The sequence below is a fragment of the Hippichthys cyanospilos genome, chromosome 8 (genome assembly GCF_059441005.1).
Source record: "Hippichthys cyanospilos isolate Australia breed blue-spotted pipefish chromosome 8, RoL_Hcya_1.0, whole genome shotgun sequence".
NCBI classification, from domain to species: Eukaryota; Metazoa; Chordata; class Actinopteri; order Syngnathiformes; family Syngnathidae; genus Hippichthys; species Hippichthys cyanospilos.
In genome coordinates, this window is record NC_142376.1 from 14,600,821 (window position 1) to 14,617,754 (window position 16,934).

The 16,934-nt window shown below is 39.8% G+C and overlaps 1 protein-coding gene across 4 annotated transcripts in view; it reads left to right on the forward strand.

Annotated features, from left to right (window-relative positions):
• The first annotated feature begins 4,457 nt into the window (after nucleotides 1–4,457).
• LOC148420275 (uncharacterized) overlaps nucleotides 4,458–16,934 on the forward strand; it is a 33,196-nt gene continuing 20,719 nt past the window's right edge. For 2 of the 4 annotated variants that reach the window (XM_088421879.1, XM_088421880.1), the window contains exon 1: nucleotides 4,458–4,572. Coding sequence is in view for 2 of the 4 variants with exons in the window: in XM_088421877.1 (XP_088278003.1) it covers nucleotides 15,939–16,764 (826 nt within the window). In the remaining 2 variants the exon portion in view is untranslated. Of the gene's footprint in view, nucleotides 4,573–15,938; nucleotides 16,765–16,934 lie in introns of those variants that run through there. The other 2 variants (XM_088421877.1, XM_088421878.1) reach the window with 2 other exon arrangements.

A 16,934-nucleotide genomic window follows, 5' to 3' on the forward strand; every position in this document is an offset into this window, starting at 1 on the left:
GGAGTATCTGTACTTTTCTTCAAGTACTGATTTTGTGTACTCTGTCCCCCGGTTATATTTATCTAAATGAATTTAGATTAAACCAGTAAACCGTGATATTGTATTGAAGTTCACTGGACTTGGGACTGTATTTTATTTTTAAAATTTGTTTTATTTATTCTAACTTCCAGTTCTTCCAACCCCATGTTTATTTTTATATTATGAGCTATTCAATTCAATTGAACTTGTTTCACTATTGCTATATACTATCAGTAATTCAGCCTGAGAGGTGGGGATGCCGCTGCACCATAATAGTCCACGGTCCATCCTATGGTGACCAGCTGGTCACCATAGGATGGACCGTGGACTATTATGAGATATTTTTTCTCTGTATTGGATTTTTTTAATTGCTTTAATGTGAATTGCTGGTTGTGGCATTTACATTCGAGTATGAGTCATGTGTATCCTGCAAGTGTTCAAATGTAAATCACAAAGCAGTGTTATCACAGCCATCCTTATTGCTATATCAACATTCCCAGTCACGCTGACAGGTCAATTGAACTGTGAAGTCACAGGACGGAAGGGGCCTTGTTTCACTCATGAGAAAGTACAATGATCCTGTGGGCAGGATGTAGCTGACAACAGCTAAATCCATTCAGTGGGTCTATTTTGGTGCAATGTCTAGACATGAAAACATTTTACTAGGCACCCAAAGGAAAAAAAAAAAAAAAACGCTACTGTCTTCTGCAAAGTTGCACAAGCCTAGACACCAAACGAGAATCCAGTGCCTGAAGATGTGGTGTGGGACAAGTGCTTCTAACTGTTTTCCTGCCATCACCGCAAAGGGTGCATACCTCAACTCAAGAGATAAACGGTAAAGGATGTGATCATATGTTTACAACTGTAATATTTTTGTGGTGGTTCATTGATGGTCTTGTTAAAATGTTAATACTAGTAGAATTTACAAGATGCCACAAAATTAAAAATTTAATATTTTTTTCCCTCAAAAAATATTTGATTGCTATCTTGCCATCTATGATACAGATGATGACCATTCAAAGAACTGAGTCATCAATTCATATGCACCTTTGAGTCTCCTATAACAACCATTAGCAAAAAGCAAATTGCACAAACTATAAAAGAGATGTGACTTTTACCTAATATATGTACCATGTACCTAATATGCATCAATATGAGCATTGTTACATGCATTGTTCAACCAATATTTGCTATTTAAAGAACTACAACTGTTCAGATGAATATATTTTTTTCTATACATGTGTCAACATCTGACCATACTGGATGCATGTACCATTTATGAAAAAAGACACACACTCATATTCATTTATCAGGACTTTTTGTTAGTAATAATCTTACCCTATAATTTCTTATCATAGCAAGATACAACAACAAAAACAATGACGGCAACAACAACAACAACAACATTAATAATAATAATAATAATAATAATAATAATAATAATAATAATAATAATAATAATAATAATAATAATAATTATTATTATTATTATTATTATTATTATTATGATGACAATAATAATAATGATAATAATAATAATAATGATAATAATAATAACCACTTTGGAAGTGCATAATAATGTCCACATAAGATTGACTTGATACAGACACTTGTAAAAGCCCCAATATCATCATTCACTGTCCTGCGGTTTAGGGCAAAATCACTGATGGCTAAGATTACAATCTTTATTAGCTGAAAGAGGAAAAAAACGAAACATATTCTGACCACACTTTAGAGAGCTGTTGGGTTAAAAAGTCACAAAACGAGATGAAACTTTAAGCAAAAGTTTCAGTCAAAAACGAGATTTTTCATAGAAACAGATGAAAACATACTTAATACTTATGGATTCCTCTAAGACAGTACGTGACAAAGAAGATAAACTCTTGACTGATGTGGCACTTCCGACGTGCTTTTAAAAACCATGTTCTACTGTTAAATTATTTTCATTTTATAACTCTCTCAAATACGCAGGCCCTCCCATTGTTGTCCGGAATGAGAACTTGCTGGGGTGGAGGAGGTTGAAGAAAAATAACTCTCTGTGTTCTTTGACTGATTTCTTTCCTTTAGTTAAAAGAATAGGTTTCGTTCTAATCTTGAGGAAACATATTGGTGTGAACACCCTGGTTCAGCCCAATGTTAATAAATGGGAGGCTTGTCTTGATTTTTAAAAAAGAAAACGACTAATTTAAGCTGAACTTTGATACTGTAAATCGGAGCAACAGCACAAAGAGTCAGAAGGTCCCCGCCATCCCCATTGACCTCATCTCTGGAGCATCCGATAATTGATACGAGAGTGGGACCAAGCAAAGTGCACATTTTATACATGAGTGAAACTCTGTGGGTTGTAATGCGAAACGTCCTTTATTAATAACGCCTGTGTCACCAGCCCAAAAAGTACTATTATAGTTTTCATGGTGAACTGTTTAATTACTACGGGAATGTTACCACAGGGAGGAATGCAAGGCTGCATTTAAAATAAATGAACTAAGGCAATACAGTTAAGAGCTACTTCTTTTGTACTAATAATTATACAGTATTCATTTATATGAAGACAGTGATTATTTTAATCATTCCTCACAACAATTGGAAAACAGACAAATATCCATCTTTTCTACATCTCTGCCAGTGTTTACATTTGCACATGATCACCTCTAAAAAGGACAATGTCTTATTACTGGTCGTCTATTTTTAGAAGATGCCTACAAGCTACTTGTGTCATCCTTGGAGGCTACCTGGCGCCTACAAACTATTCATTTGTGTAGTGCTTTCGCAAGAAATGCCACAGTATCTGGTACTGTTACACAATCCAGTGAAATCCAGTAGAATAGATTTATTATCAAACCATTCCCAAAATAAATCGGCTCAGTTTTGATCAGCATGGTCAACGAGGCATGTAGTGTATAAAAGCTTTTTAAAAATTTTTGCTATTGTTATTCTATGGGCATGGTTTGCAGGTTGTCGAACTGCACTATACCCCCAACAGTGTAATTTTTTTGATATTTTGACACACTTTGAAAATGTCTTTTAGGCGCGCAAACACACATTACTCCACCAATTTTGATAAATATAGGAGATATGTATTTATTAAAATAATTAAACAATTGAAAAAACGTACTTCAAATTGGACATTACTATTTACACTTAATTTCAAGTCATAACTAAATAATGATCTGAAATGAGTAAGTGAAAAGGAGCAATGTACAGTAAATACATTTTGAAACAGCAATCTTGCTCAGGCAGAGCTGTGGCTGATGTGCTGCTCTCACCTGTTGCTGCAGCTTTCTAAATGTGTTATTTTGGCAATTTCACTTTAAATGAAATTTAAAAAATGAAATGAGTATAAGGGCTGCATTGCAGCGGAGTTGTTAGCACGCCCATCTAACAGTTCAGAGTTCAATTCCAGCTCACTCCGTTGCTTGTGTGTGGAGTTTGCATGTTCTTTCTGGCTTCCTCCCACATACCAAAAACATGGATGGCAGTTGTATTGGACACTCAGGGGTGTCAAACATGTTCTGGTTCTGGCCCACGAAAGGGTATAATCTGGCCCATGAGATGATTTTGTCATGTAAAGTATAAATATAAGCTGAATTTTTTTTCAAGAAACGAACAACTTGAAATGTTTTGTGATTAATAGCAATGTTAATGTTTTATAATCCATCACCCGTTTAACATGCGGTATTAAGCGTTCCAATTAATTGATTTGAATTTATGTAACATTATGAAAAGACATGCTCAAGATGCAACTTGTAAGCGAAATCGTCAATGGAGTGGAGTCCCAAATAAAATAAAATCACATGAGCGAGGGCCGGCCCTGTTTGAGGGTGAAAAGGCTGGTGCTTTAGCACCACAAGGGGGCCATCAGTGTTGGTGCATTGATTGGAAAATTTTCACTTTAATTATCAGCATGTTGCATGTTGTCCTCAATATTTCATTAGATGTTGGTTGCATTAAGAAGAAATAGTATATGCATTGATTACAAATTTCCTCTCTAAATTCAATCTGACTTCAGAAAGAGGTGACCCAGTTTGTCTCTCTTTGTTATCCGAGCATACAGATGTGTGTTTGCATCTGTGCGTGTGTGTGTGTGTGTGTGTGCCGGAGGGTGCCACTGCACTGAGGTCCATCTGGCCCTCTATAATCAGCTTTTAACAACAAATCCAAAAACAAAGAAGCACATGTGCAAGAGAAGTCAAACTGCCACAGTCACAAGCATCTAGTGTGCATTATTATTATTATTATTATTTATTTTTTACAAAGTTTTGGTTTGCAGACATCCAACCCACTTGACAGAGTGCAACAAGGTAACACGCTGGGATGACAACAGATAGCTTCGGATCACGCTGTTGCCGTTCTAGAGCAGTGGGTCAGTGTGTTTGAATGCATGTACGCGTAGCCTGCATCTGGACACTGTTAATTCCGTTTAATCCCTTTGCTGTCAGACAGCCAACCTTGTATTCATGCCCATGCAGTGTGTCACTCATCTTCTCACGGAATGCACGCAAACCCATGTCTTGATCAAAAGGAATAAAAACTAAATATGCAGCTTGTGTAAAGGTAAGACCACTTTTTAAAGGGTTTTTTTTCAGTTAAAAATTATCCTCGAGATTTCAAATCCGGATTTCTAAAGGTGGTGAAGTGTTTTCGAAGACTGGATGGTTTGGAGAAATACACCACCCGTTTAACATGCGGTAAATGAACATGATTGCTGTGAGCATGCCAACTGTTTTACAGTGATTATGTGAGAAGAGGTTTTGGGCTACAGCCTTTTGTGAGAAACGCTCAGACATGAAAACAGAGCTGAGGCATTAAGCTTGTATTTTGCTGCACTGGGAGACATTTTTTTGGTGCGTGAAGTCTTGCATTGCCATGCTTGCTTACGCCGAAAAGCAGCGCTAATGGATTTGGGTTACATTGTTAAATCAGCTTGGCTCGCAGTGAACCTTTCTGATCCATTATACACAGAGGAATTCTTTTGCCAGGGTGCCTATGCCAGCTGCCAAAAAAAAAAAAAAAAATGAAGCCAGTGATAGCTTGAGTGAGGTTTGCACAATTTCTCCTGTTCATTCTTGCTGAAAACATACATGTTGTTTTGTCATTATAAAGCCTCCTTGTGGTCCTGTCTTATGGAAATGTTCGATGGAATAAGGACACTTGCGCTGTGTGCAATATGTCTGCAGGCAGCTTGGGGAGCAACAGTATGCAGTGGTTAGAGTTTGGGTGGGGACGGCAACATTTACTGTAGAACTGCAGACAAATATGCATGGACTCCACCCTGCGTGAGTGATCAACTCCTCTGTCATCACGGTCTTTATCACGGCAGAGATTGATACCAAAGGTTCAATTTCTTCTGGATTACGTTGGTGTTTTTCTCTCCCAAGTACTGTAAGTGGAAACAAGCTTGCCCGATCTACGTCTCAAATAGCATCCAGTGGCCTCTCCTTGACAGTTGTCCACACATGTCGTGTATTGCAAAAGCGGATTATGAAATTGATGTCTTTTTCAGCCAGCATGTAGTTAATTTGCCAAGGTTTTCTCCTGAGTGCACTTCTGTTTGAGCCCCCACTGGATGACTCATATTTCAGGCCCAATACTTTTAATGGGTCAGCAAAGGCAAGGAAAGAAGACAAAGGAGCTACAAATGGTTTATATACAAAGTCAGAGAGAGACTTTTCTTTTGTAATAAAATCTATAATAACTTATATTCGTAACGTTCCATTTGTTATTTCTTATTCGAGAGTAAACATGATCCGCCTGCATAGATCCAAAGCTGCGCTCACATATAGGGGAATTCCAGGCTTTTATCAGATTACTGCACCAGTATGGCTGTTAAGGCATGATCTATTTTGATTTGAGTAGACGTTATCTAGGTTGGAGCCTCTTTGAAAAAGTCTCACTTTCACTCCGGCGGAAGGCAGTCCATGCAACAAGAGGGGAGGTGGGCCACTGCCACTGGGCAGCAGTATTAGATGGGAAGAGAGGAAAGACAATGGTTCAAAGCGTCGTCATTGGTATTTGATCTATTGTGCTCGCTGGTCTTTAGAGACCACCACCAACAAGGCATCATCTTACTCAAATTGGCTGGGTTTTGTGGAACTAAGATCTCCTATGAGATTAAGTTCAGGTAGCCAAAGGGGTTGTGATTGAGGAGGGGTAGCTACCCCGAGCACTATAATTTGCGGGGTGCAGAATTTCAAAAGAAGAAAAAACATACAGCAACTAACATATGGCCGTACAAGTGACTCTCCATCGCAGGCACAAAAAGTATAAATTGTGAGATGGAGTGTTTTGAAAGTATAGTCTGTGTGTCCAACTTTTTTGGGTGAAAATATCGGCTCGGTCCAGATGCCGGCAACTTGCGTTAACTTGTGGCAGTTTCAGAATCTTAGGCATGCATGTATACTAATGCTCTCGTTAAAATAATAAACTATTGGCAAGACGAGTCCAATTCTTGTTCTGTTAGGTAGTGGAAATAAGATGGAGGATGTGTTCAGAAACTGCTTGTCCTTTTATGAGACTTTTTTTCATGAATTATAACAACGGCCCATTTTATTCTTGAGCAGATTTATGTTCCTCTTGTAATTACCATTTGTCTCTGCTCTCACAGGATTGATGGAATATGTTGAGAAAAATGCAAGTGAAAGCCAAGCAGGAACAAATCTCAGCGAAACCACAATGGATGAGACTTTGAGGATGCTAATTAAACAACATCATGATTTACAGTAACAAAACATGCACTGTTTCAACGCCAACAGCTTCGTTTCTTGGAAAATGTTCCACTTTAGTTCTATTTACAATAAGGGGAAAATCTGAGTAAAAGTGAAGACATTCACTACTACAAGCTTATATCGGCAGACCTGATCGTTGCCTACACTATGCTAACTTTATTTTCTGACCTCTCCTTCTGCTTTAGAGCCTCGTCAGCTTTGTACAGTCTGTTGAGGTCATCGCATATCGCAAGAATTCTCAGACAATTTTACAACTTTATACATCTATATCTTAAAGTTTGGTCATTTGGTAAGGAGAATGATTTGACCTCATGAAAAGACACCCCGGCTTCACAGCACAGGCTTTGGGTTGCTGCACGAATGGATGAGCCAGAGATGTTATCTCGCTTTAGGGAGGATGTTTGGGGAGTGGGAGTGGAAGGGCTGTGTGGCTTCAGTGTGCTAATGCAGCTAACAGCCAGGAAGGCAGAGTGTTGACTCTGCAGATTTAAGCCCGCTACTGATGGCTACGGGGGCTAAATACTGACCCCATAGACTAATAAAGAAAATCACCTCAGGCACGAGCCGTGGGGGTCAGAGGTAACAGAGTGGCTGGGAAAAACACAGGCCACGGATTTCCATCACTACGCTGCCTAATTGAAATGACAGTTAAAGACCGATGAGGGTAACAGTGTTTATTTGCTTCTTTGTTATGCGGCGAGCGAGCACAAAGATATGGCTGGTCCGGCCAGGGGTGACATCGCTGCTGTATGCTGTCTGGCTCCGGGATCTCTGCACCAGTACAATAAGGACTTCCTGTCGGCCGTCAGATTCCGATGCATTCCATTCAAGTCTGGGATAAGGCAAGGGGTGTCTGACGTGATTGTGTTAATAAGGGTTTGGAAGTACAAACCCTGCTCACCGTAACTACATGGCTGTGCTCGCTTATTTGACCATCAAGCTCTGCACTCCGGATCAGCGCAACAGTATTCCATATATATATATATATATATATATATATATATATATATATATATATATATATATATATATATATATATATATATATATATATATATATATATAGCAGCCAATGCATAAGAATTTTTTTTTTTAATTCTGCCTAGCAACAAGTGGCCAGGCAAACATGTTTTGTGACCAGGGAATAGCATCAGAGCAATTCTGTTTAACGACACTGCTGTGTGAAGATTTTACTAGTCTTGTGAAATTTTATAATGAATCACAAATGTTGTCTGTTGATTTATAACATTGTCTTGGCTTTGAAAGATAAAAAGGAACCATGGCAGTGGAACTACAAAAAAAACAAATAACCTTGGGGTAAAAAAAAAAAAAAAAGTCCAATGAATGGTTGAACTTTTGGCATGTATTACATCATGCACAATTTCAGTGAATTTTGAAAGCATTACATTGCCAGTCAAATGTTTGGAAACACCTTCAAATTCACAGGTCTCAAACACATTAAACCCTTGTGCGGTATTTCATCCAATCCTTTGAGCTTTACATAAAAGGCATTTTGCATCAAAGGGAAGGATTGAAAAAAGACACAAGGGAGCTGAAATTTCACTCAGATGGTGACAACATGTCATATTTCAACATGGCTCAACCACTTAAGTTATCACACAACAAGAAGTGTGCCATGCCTTGGCTAAAATACTGTGAGAATGATGTGAACGAAAATGACCAGAAAATGGTCAAACTATTGAACAACTTCAACAAATTCAAGCTATTAACTCGTTAATCCACAGCAGAAGTGAAAATGTCATTCCAATTCAGAAAGCACAATCAACATCATAAAGCTGCCTGAGAAAAATGTGCTAATGGGGAGAAATCTAGCGCGAAGACACACTTGTTCTTAAGAAATGTCCAAAATATTGGGTCTCAACCGTCAACATTTTTCCCATAAAATAGCAGTGAAAGAAGGGTAGCTCAGTTGCTGTTTGGCATCATACTCTGAAAAGACACTTTAAAATTGCTGGATCTGGAAAACTGTCCCACAGAATGTCAAGGGTGCACAGTAGTTGAACAATAACCTTGTATGGTAGGTACTTCAAATTCCCCTAGAATTTGGCTTATAAAATAAATAGTAAATTTGAAAGTGACTGAGCTCAGTTTTTCAGATGAAAGACTTCTGCCACTTCTGCCTCTAGCTCTAATGTCATCATTCTCAAAAAATGGTTTCGCTTGGATGAGGGGTTTCACAGATAGTGAGGCACAAAAATCGGAGGAAATAAATCACCCAACTTCAGGGCCTTACTCCAAAAAATGGAAAACGGGTATCAGGATCAGCATCACTTTTTTGAAAGATCAAATTCTTTATATTACAAATGGGAGGGTGGTTTGCCCCATTTTGACACAATGATTATTATGGCTATTATGTTGTTTTATCTTTTAAATCCTGGTACTGGTGGAGTTTTTGTCGCAATTTTTGGTACTCCATGTCAAAGATTAGTACTATAGTAAATATCATGGCAGGGCAATTTAAAAAAAACTCCCAAGACTTCTATTCTATACCTCCGCAATTCCATGTTTGGAGACTATTAGTAACAGACATATAATGTAGAGATTTTGAAGGCTGCTGGTGAGACGGTTTTCCAGATATTGCTGTTTAAAAATGGGTTTTCAGGGTTCAATGCAAAGATTGGTCTCAACTACCCTTCATGCAATGAATTTTCACTCGAATTATTACTGGACATTTTGAAACCGTTAAGTGGGAGGAATTTTGACCCAAATAATAAAACATTTGTTTCGGGTGAAACAACACTTTTTCTTAATATTGTTGACGTCAGTAATAATCTAGAATTCAGGAATTTTTTTAACAATGGAAAATCACTGAAATTGGTGTTTTCCAAACTAGTGCTATGTATAAATTATATATGTACATGTATATGAGTTCATCTATCATATATAACATGAGAATAGTAAAGGTCAGCGCTCCTAGCGTGCTCTCAGCAGTAATAATGCCTTCATAAGCAAGCACTCAGTATATGGAGGAAAAGAGAACACATATTTTATCACAGATGTCAAATAACATAATTTTCATGTGGTGTCACTCAACAAGCATGCCGCTTAAATGACTATACCACAAATGATATAAATTAGAACCCAAAATGACACCAAAATGATTTATTTGTCCCCAAGATTATTGGTCCAACACTAACACAAGCCTTTGCTGGCTGGATCGCAAATCGGCTGTGCCAGATGTAATAGTTCTGCTCCCAAAGAAAAGTCCTTGCTCAAATAAAAAATAACAATGTGTTGGGGATATTGTAAAACATATAAGTGTTATAGATTTTAGGTACCGTAAAATGTGGTCATTGGTGCCAATAACTACAATTATAGAATGTGATTTACGCTTTCCCAGTGCTGCCATCCCAACCTTCTAACGTTTGGATATTCAGCCTTTCAGATACAGTAAGTATTTGGTGCAGTGGTTGTAAAACATTTTACACCAAAGGACCACCTGAAAAATACTTTGCTCCGAAGTACTTTAATAATGACCGACATTTGAGGAAAGAGCACAATTGGCCCGAGTGTTCATTGAACATGTGGCAGATGTTTTATTTATTACAACAGTTTGTTTATTTTGTGAACACTGTTAGCACTAGTGCTCTTGAGCCACACTTTTCTCCGCAGACTGAAGCAATGTTGATAGTTTGGCTCTTCATCACTAGAGTCTCCACCACCTCCCATAACAGCCTTTGTCTAATTGTTTTAAATGCAATACATGGCTACTCAGAACCACATGCAAACTCCCTTCATGGGTTGATATTTTCATTCATTCACATAAATGAAATTCAGAATCCACTACAGGGAGCCTGTGTACCATTACCACGACTAAGAATCACTGCTCTAGATGATCTCACTACATGATAATGATTATGAAGTTGTAAAAACTGCTGCAGGCCGCTTTCATTGAACCCTTTTATTGACATGTTTTATGTGCTGTAACAGTATCGAGACACATAACATAACATTTCCGTGTGTATTCAATTAAATGTTTGTTTGGCCGTGAATCGAGTTATAAAGTCTGAAGTCCTTTCAATATATAAGAAATTGCAAGTTGTTCAATATGATTTTCACTCACTCACTACAAGTGTATGAACTACAAGCTGCTCATTTCATTATGCATTCAAAAACCGTCAACTGCACAAGTTGTAACATCTTGAGATATTAAATTATGTCAGGGAAAGATTTATGGCAGTTAATATTTCTAGGGGACTTTCTTCAACTATAGCATTTGAAGAAGGCGCTAAAGCATGTTTGTACAAAAATTAGGAGATGTTAGGAAACACCCTTGTAATTATAGCATCAGAGAGAGTTTGCACGGAAATGTTATGTATTGGCAATTATATATGGGTGGCTCATGTGGCAGAGTGGTTAGCCGCGCAGTTCAGGGTCCCAAGTTCAACTTTGTTCCGGCCTTCCTGTGTGGAGTTTGCATGTTCCCCTCGAGGGTTCTCTCCGGGCACTCCGACTTCCTCCCCCTCTCCAAAGGTGTGTCTCCAAAAGGTGTGATTGGGTTGTTTGTCCCTCTGTGCCCTGCGATTTGCTGGTAACCGGTTCAGGATGTTCGCTGCCTACTGCCTTAAGACAGTTGGGGTAGGCACCAGTAAGCCTGCGACCCTAGTGAGAATAAGCGGCTCTAGGAAGTTGTTAGGTGGATGAATTATATATTTTTTCTTTCTTATGATAAATTACATAATGTTTTCATTTTTTTTTATTGAAGTCATAAACTGTCACTAACATTGTCAGTCCATTGGGAGTATTGCATGTCAAAACTACAACTTGGCACACTGTTTTTTAATACCTGTATGGCAATGCATACACAGATTTATGAGCATTTTTTTGAACACATACATTATCAAGATTAGCTACTTTTACTTATTGTAATAATATTACTATGATGCCTTGTTACTCTATATTGTTGAACGTATGATGCTAAAACTCATGAGGCTATGGTAAAGTAGTCCCAATGGAAATCTCTCCCGGACCACTGTTGCCATCTGCTCACTATTTCCTAATGGAAGCTGAAATCACTTTTCTTCCTTGCTTGAAGAGAGAGAGAGGTCTGTCACTGAAGTCTCCACCACAACAGTTAAGGCCCGTGTTTGTATTCTTGATCGAGCTATTTGCCTTGCTTGCCTCTTGAAACATCTGCACCCCAGATCAATATGGGCCATCTAATCACCTGACACACTTAACTAAAATCTCACTAGAGGCATCAAAGGGCATTGTGTCTCAGATGGTGGAATGCAGATGAGCCGCCTTTTGTTGGGCCTTGTATACAATAGAGGATGCGAAAAATCCTTCCTCGTCTTTGGTGAAAATAGGTCACTGTTGGCAGCTGAGGCTAATGTGTCCCAGGTCTGGCCTGTTGTCAAGCGTGCTGCTCATCGAATTTAACACCCTTTGTGCCAGCGTCTCGGCACTAATCTGTCTTTTCAGCGAGTGTTAAAATTAATTTGCAGTGATTTCTTTGAAAGCACACGCATCTCTTCAGAGACCCCAAACGGACAAGTTGCCACTTGGAAGCCTTTGTCCTTGATCTTGCCCATTCTAAACTCTCGTGACAGGAGCTTTGGGATGCCTGTCCGATGAGGCATCGCAGTGACCACCCTTGTCCGCCTGTGAAAAACATCCCATGACAAAACTCAAACCTAGCCCAGCAAACAATACCGCGCACTAAATTCCGAATCTGTCCGAGTTAGAGTTGCTTGGTGATGTGCGTCGACGATAATCAGTGGAGGCTCAGAATTGGCAGATAAAAACATAATTTGATTTAACATTATCTTCTCTTAGCTAGTCTCAACAGGGCATATCCGGAAAGGGGAACATGAGCAAAGTGAGATAACTTTATCAGAGTGCTTGGCAAAAACACAAAATGGTGTTCCCATGGGAAAAGTGGAGACACAAGTGTTTAGTGGCGCTCATAATACCATTGAGAGAAAAATGAGCCGCGGAGAGCCCTGCGGGGAGTCGCGGCTCGTAAGGTAGGTTTCGAGCCGCCTGTTGCAGTCAACGGTGCTGTGAATTGCCCGCGCCAGTTCCTCCCCCTCTTTGAATCGCATCCCTTGTCTTTTCAGTCTTTGTATTCCTTTTATCTTTCTTTATTTAATCTGGCTGTCTGTGTATATCTCGCTCACCCACTCAAACATAAACCATTTGCGCTGCTTTGCTTCTGACCATGAAACAAGAGCGGAGAAATGATGACATTTGTAATGGCTGATTGGTGACCTAACCCCATAAAGGAGATAAACTTAGAAAGTTAATGGCGAGAACGGCAAAAGAAGCGATGGAAAACGGGAAAAAAAAAGGTAAAAGATGAAGGAAAAATCCTTGTCTGTGGGTGTGGCGTAAGAGTTCCTCTCATCCAATTAAACATCAATCACATAGATTCAAGTACGTGATTTTGTTGCGTTTTGTAGCCACACCGACCGTGAGAACAGCTCTCATTCTCACAGACAGAAAAGCCCCTAAATGGTTTGGTAATTGGTTGGTCTCCTGTCAGTAAACATTATTTGGCATCTGCTAATGTGCATACTGATAACAGTGAGACATGTTCTTTTTATTGATAAATACAACTGTCCGAGGCCCATTTCAATGTTTCACTTTTCCCATGAAAGTTTAGATCAAAGCAGTTTGAGAACCCTCTTCCCAACCGTCTTCCCTTTTCCGCTCCTGTGGCCCCTCCTCACCCATCAACCCCTACAAAGCAAGTCTGCCTTGCTCCCGCTAATCATTGGTGGTCCCCTGACTGCCAACAGCAATTGATTAGGGAGCCGAGTACTGGTGGGGGGAATAGAGGGGAAAGTTCAAAACACGAGTTCTCAAGGTCACTGCCCCCTTCTTTCCTCCACCAAACTCCTTTTCTCATGCTATTAAATGTCAGCCACAAGGGAAGCTGCAAATGTCTGGCACACTCTGGAAGTCTGACTTCCATGAATGTTTGAATGCTGGAAAACCAGAAGATAAGCTCAAAGACAATAAGGTGTTATGAATGGAACAGACTCAAGAAGAAATTCTGAATGTCCAAAGAAAATTCATGTTGGCTGCAGAACTACCTTCCCGGATCTTGACGGCGAAAGAAAGCTGAATGTGACAGGAAGTGTCCCAACATGTTTCCTCTGGTGCAATATAGTGCGAGGTGAGAGAGTTCTCCATGTTAAAAGCTAAGAGCCAGAGTGTTGATGTTGGCTTAGAGGTTTTTTGGGGGGCATCCAGACCCACTCCAAGAAGACCAGGACACCCCGGGATGTATTCAGGATGATGCATTCAGAGCAGCTCTGAAATAACCATGACGTCCACCAAGGAGAGAATCAAACAAATCCCGCCGAGACCCAGTTAAACACAAATGATTGGGATTGTTTGAAATTTACATCGTCACTGTGGGAGTAGAGACTAATGGCTTTCTGCGTCTGTCTCACTCATGTCTCCGAGAAGCGGCCCCAGGCGAAAGCAGCTGCGTTGCATTCATCTTTGTCTGCTGGGTCTGTCTCCAAGCATTTGTCATAAGGATCTCGGTTTTCATAAATGTGTCAGTTTGGTCGCTGATTTTCAGCTGACTCCAAACATTAGCTATAAAACGAGGATGGAGACATTAATCTTACATACATCTCTTTAGTTTCCTTACCGCCTGGATATATTGAAACAACATGTAAAGAGGATTATGACAAAACGTGATATATTTTCAAATAGTGGATCAAGATATCATGAAAGTTGGCTTTTAAAGGCTGTCAATGAAAAGCACTTGTGTGGTTTAACTCTATGCAGACTTGTGAATACCAGATGAGGTGGTTCTAAGAAGTGGTGGTCTCTGGTTTGTGTTTATGTCCCGTCAATGTTGTAAGCCTGCTTTCTACTGCCCCCCTTTGTTGGGCATGCGGTATTGATTGGGAGGATCTCAGGGGAAGCTTCAATTAAGATTCCTTCATATACAGTACAATTTCTTTCTAACTGCCTCATATTTTATAAAATAGCTTTCATCTGGTTCCTGGTTACAACATTCCTCACAGCGCCAATTGTGCTTTGAGTACTGTGAAGTTCTTCAGCTTCGTTGCTTTGTTGTGGTAATGTTCTGATGTGAGGTAAACTGAACCCACATAGTTTCCCATCCGCCTCCGAGATGTTATGGAAGGAAAAGCCACCCAGTTTCTGGAATAATGCTGGTATCTACCCAAAAGTACCTACATGTGCTGCAATTGAAATAAACACAGTTTACACATCTCATATTATGCTAGAAAACGAATTAATACATGTTACTAGGTTACGTGCATCGTTAGAATAATTATTCCTGTGGGTCTTTTTATTTATTTTTTTTTACTGGCACAATTGTATCCAGTGTATGAATAAATGCCAGGATAATCAACGGTACGCTTATTAGGAATGCCATTTTACTGTTTGTTTGAATACAAAAAGTAAAATTAAAGCCTGCCACAGGCCTAACCCTTTCATGCAAAAAATAGACTGATATATGAATCCCTTCACTGCTACCTTTTGAGCGTGAGAGAAAAAAAACAAGCAAAACTGAGATAATCATCTTTTCATAGAAATCTCCAATGTGGGTAGTGTGGTAAAATGGGTATGCTCTGTTACTGGACGGCTTATCATGCAGCAGACAGCAAGACTGGGCATGTAGAATCTGAAGTCATGACGAATATACAGCCAAGCGTCCGCCGGCCCATATTCTCACCGGTTTCCAAACACAGTTAAGCTCCCAACGGATGAAAACTGAGTGCTCCCTACTAATAATGTTATCACAAGTCCAAACAAGACACTGTAATACCATTTAACTTTGAAATGAATCAATCTCCAACCTGCGCAAATGTATTCACGGATGTTAAAAACTTGACAACGATGACAACAAGAAATCTTCGTTTGTAAGCTCCAAATGACTTGAAAATATCATTTACAGCACAATCTTTTTTCCTTGAATTTGCAGCTCAGTAAAAAGGATGACGTTCCGGCCGAGGATGCTTAGCATATCAAAAGGACATTGATTAGACCCTCCATTCATTTCAAGTGCTCACCTGGCCAGGAGTGTATGTAATGTTTCTGTCCTTAGCAACCCATGTTGCAAATCAGTGTTTGTGTTGCGGATGCTTTCTTTTCCCAAACAGCACGTTAGGCCAAGTGCAAGGTTGTGAATTTTCTCATTTAGCCGATAAGCAACCAATGTAGCATTCGGAAGAAATTGCCATGGAAAGTCCAGTTGTGAATTCCAAGAAGCGGCGGACTCATTGGTTCCCAAGGAGATCACAGCATCTTTCCCGTAGGCTCCTTTGTTGTTCATGTTTGCAAGGAGAAGAGGGGGCTCAGTCTCAAGAACGGGAGAAGATAAATGGAGACCTTCTACACGTGGATCAAGGGGGATCAGCTGATAAGGAGACTATCCACATTACAGTGGAAGATCTGGGGATAGTTAATACCAGTTTCGCTCTGTTTGAAGAAGAACCTGCGACCCCGAGAAACAGCATGGGCCGCTCGGCTAGCTCTGTGTCAGCCTGCCAGAGGGCTCTAAAGAAGAAACGACTGCAGCATCTGTCTTCTCTGCCCCTTCAGCCTGGAGCAAGACAGGCTAACACTCCTAACAGCTGGGAAGAGAATGGCGAAGAAGAGGGTGAAGAGGACCACTTTTTGTTTGGAAGTGGAAATGGCAGCAGCCCTGCTTCGGGGAGCATGTCAACGCACTGCGAAATCAATTTGATTCCACCCACTCCATCTGATCTTATTGAGGATGATCAGTTCTTTGATACGAATTCAAAAGAAAGCGTGGTTCACACTGAGGAGAGTGATGGTAGCTTTTCTGCTAAAGACTATGAGGAGCGCGTGGAATCAGAAGTGACAAGGCTGAGATTGACAATGAATGAACGTGAGATGATTGTTGCTGATTTTGAGGAGAACAAACGGGATCAGTTGGCAGAAGCGAGGGAGACCATAAAAAACAAAGATGGGGATGAACAAAAATCAAAGGCCATGCTTCCTGTTTATGAGATGGATCCCCTCCCTGTGCTCCCCTCGAAATGTGAGTTTGATTCTAATGCCACTGATTTACAAAAATAGAGCAAGTATTGTTCAAATTCATTGTACAGTATGTATATGTTATAATAACGAAGCACTGTGAGATGCACCCCGACGCGAGATATGTAGCAGGAACCTAAAGGAATGCATCGTAACTACAATGAACCGGTAGCA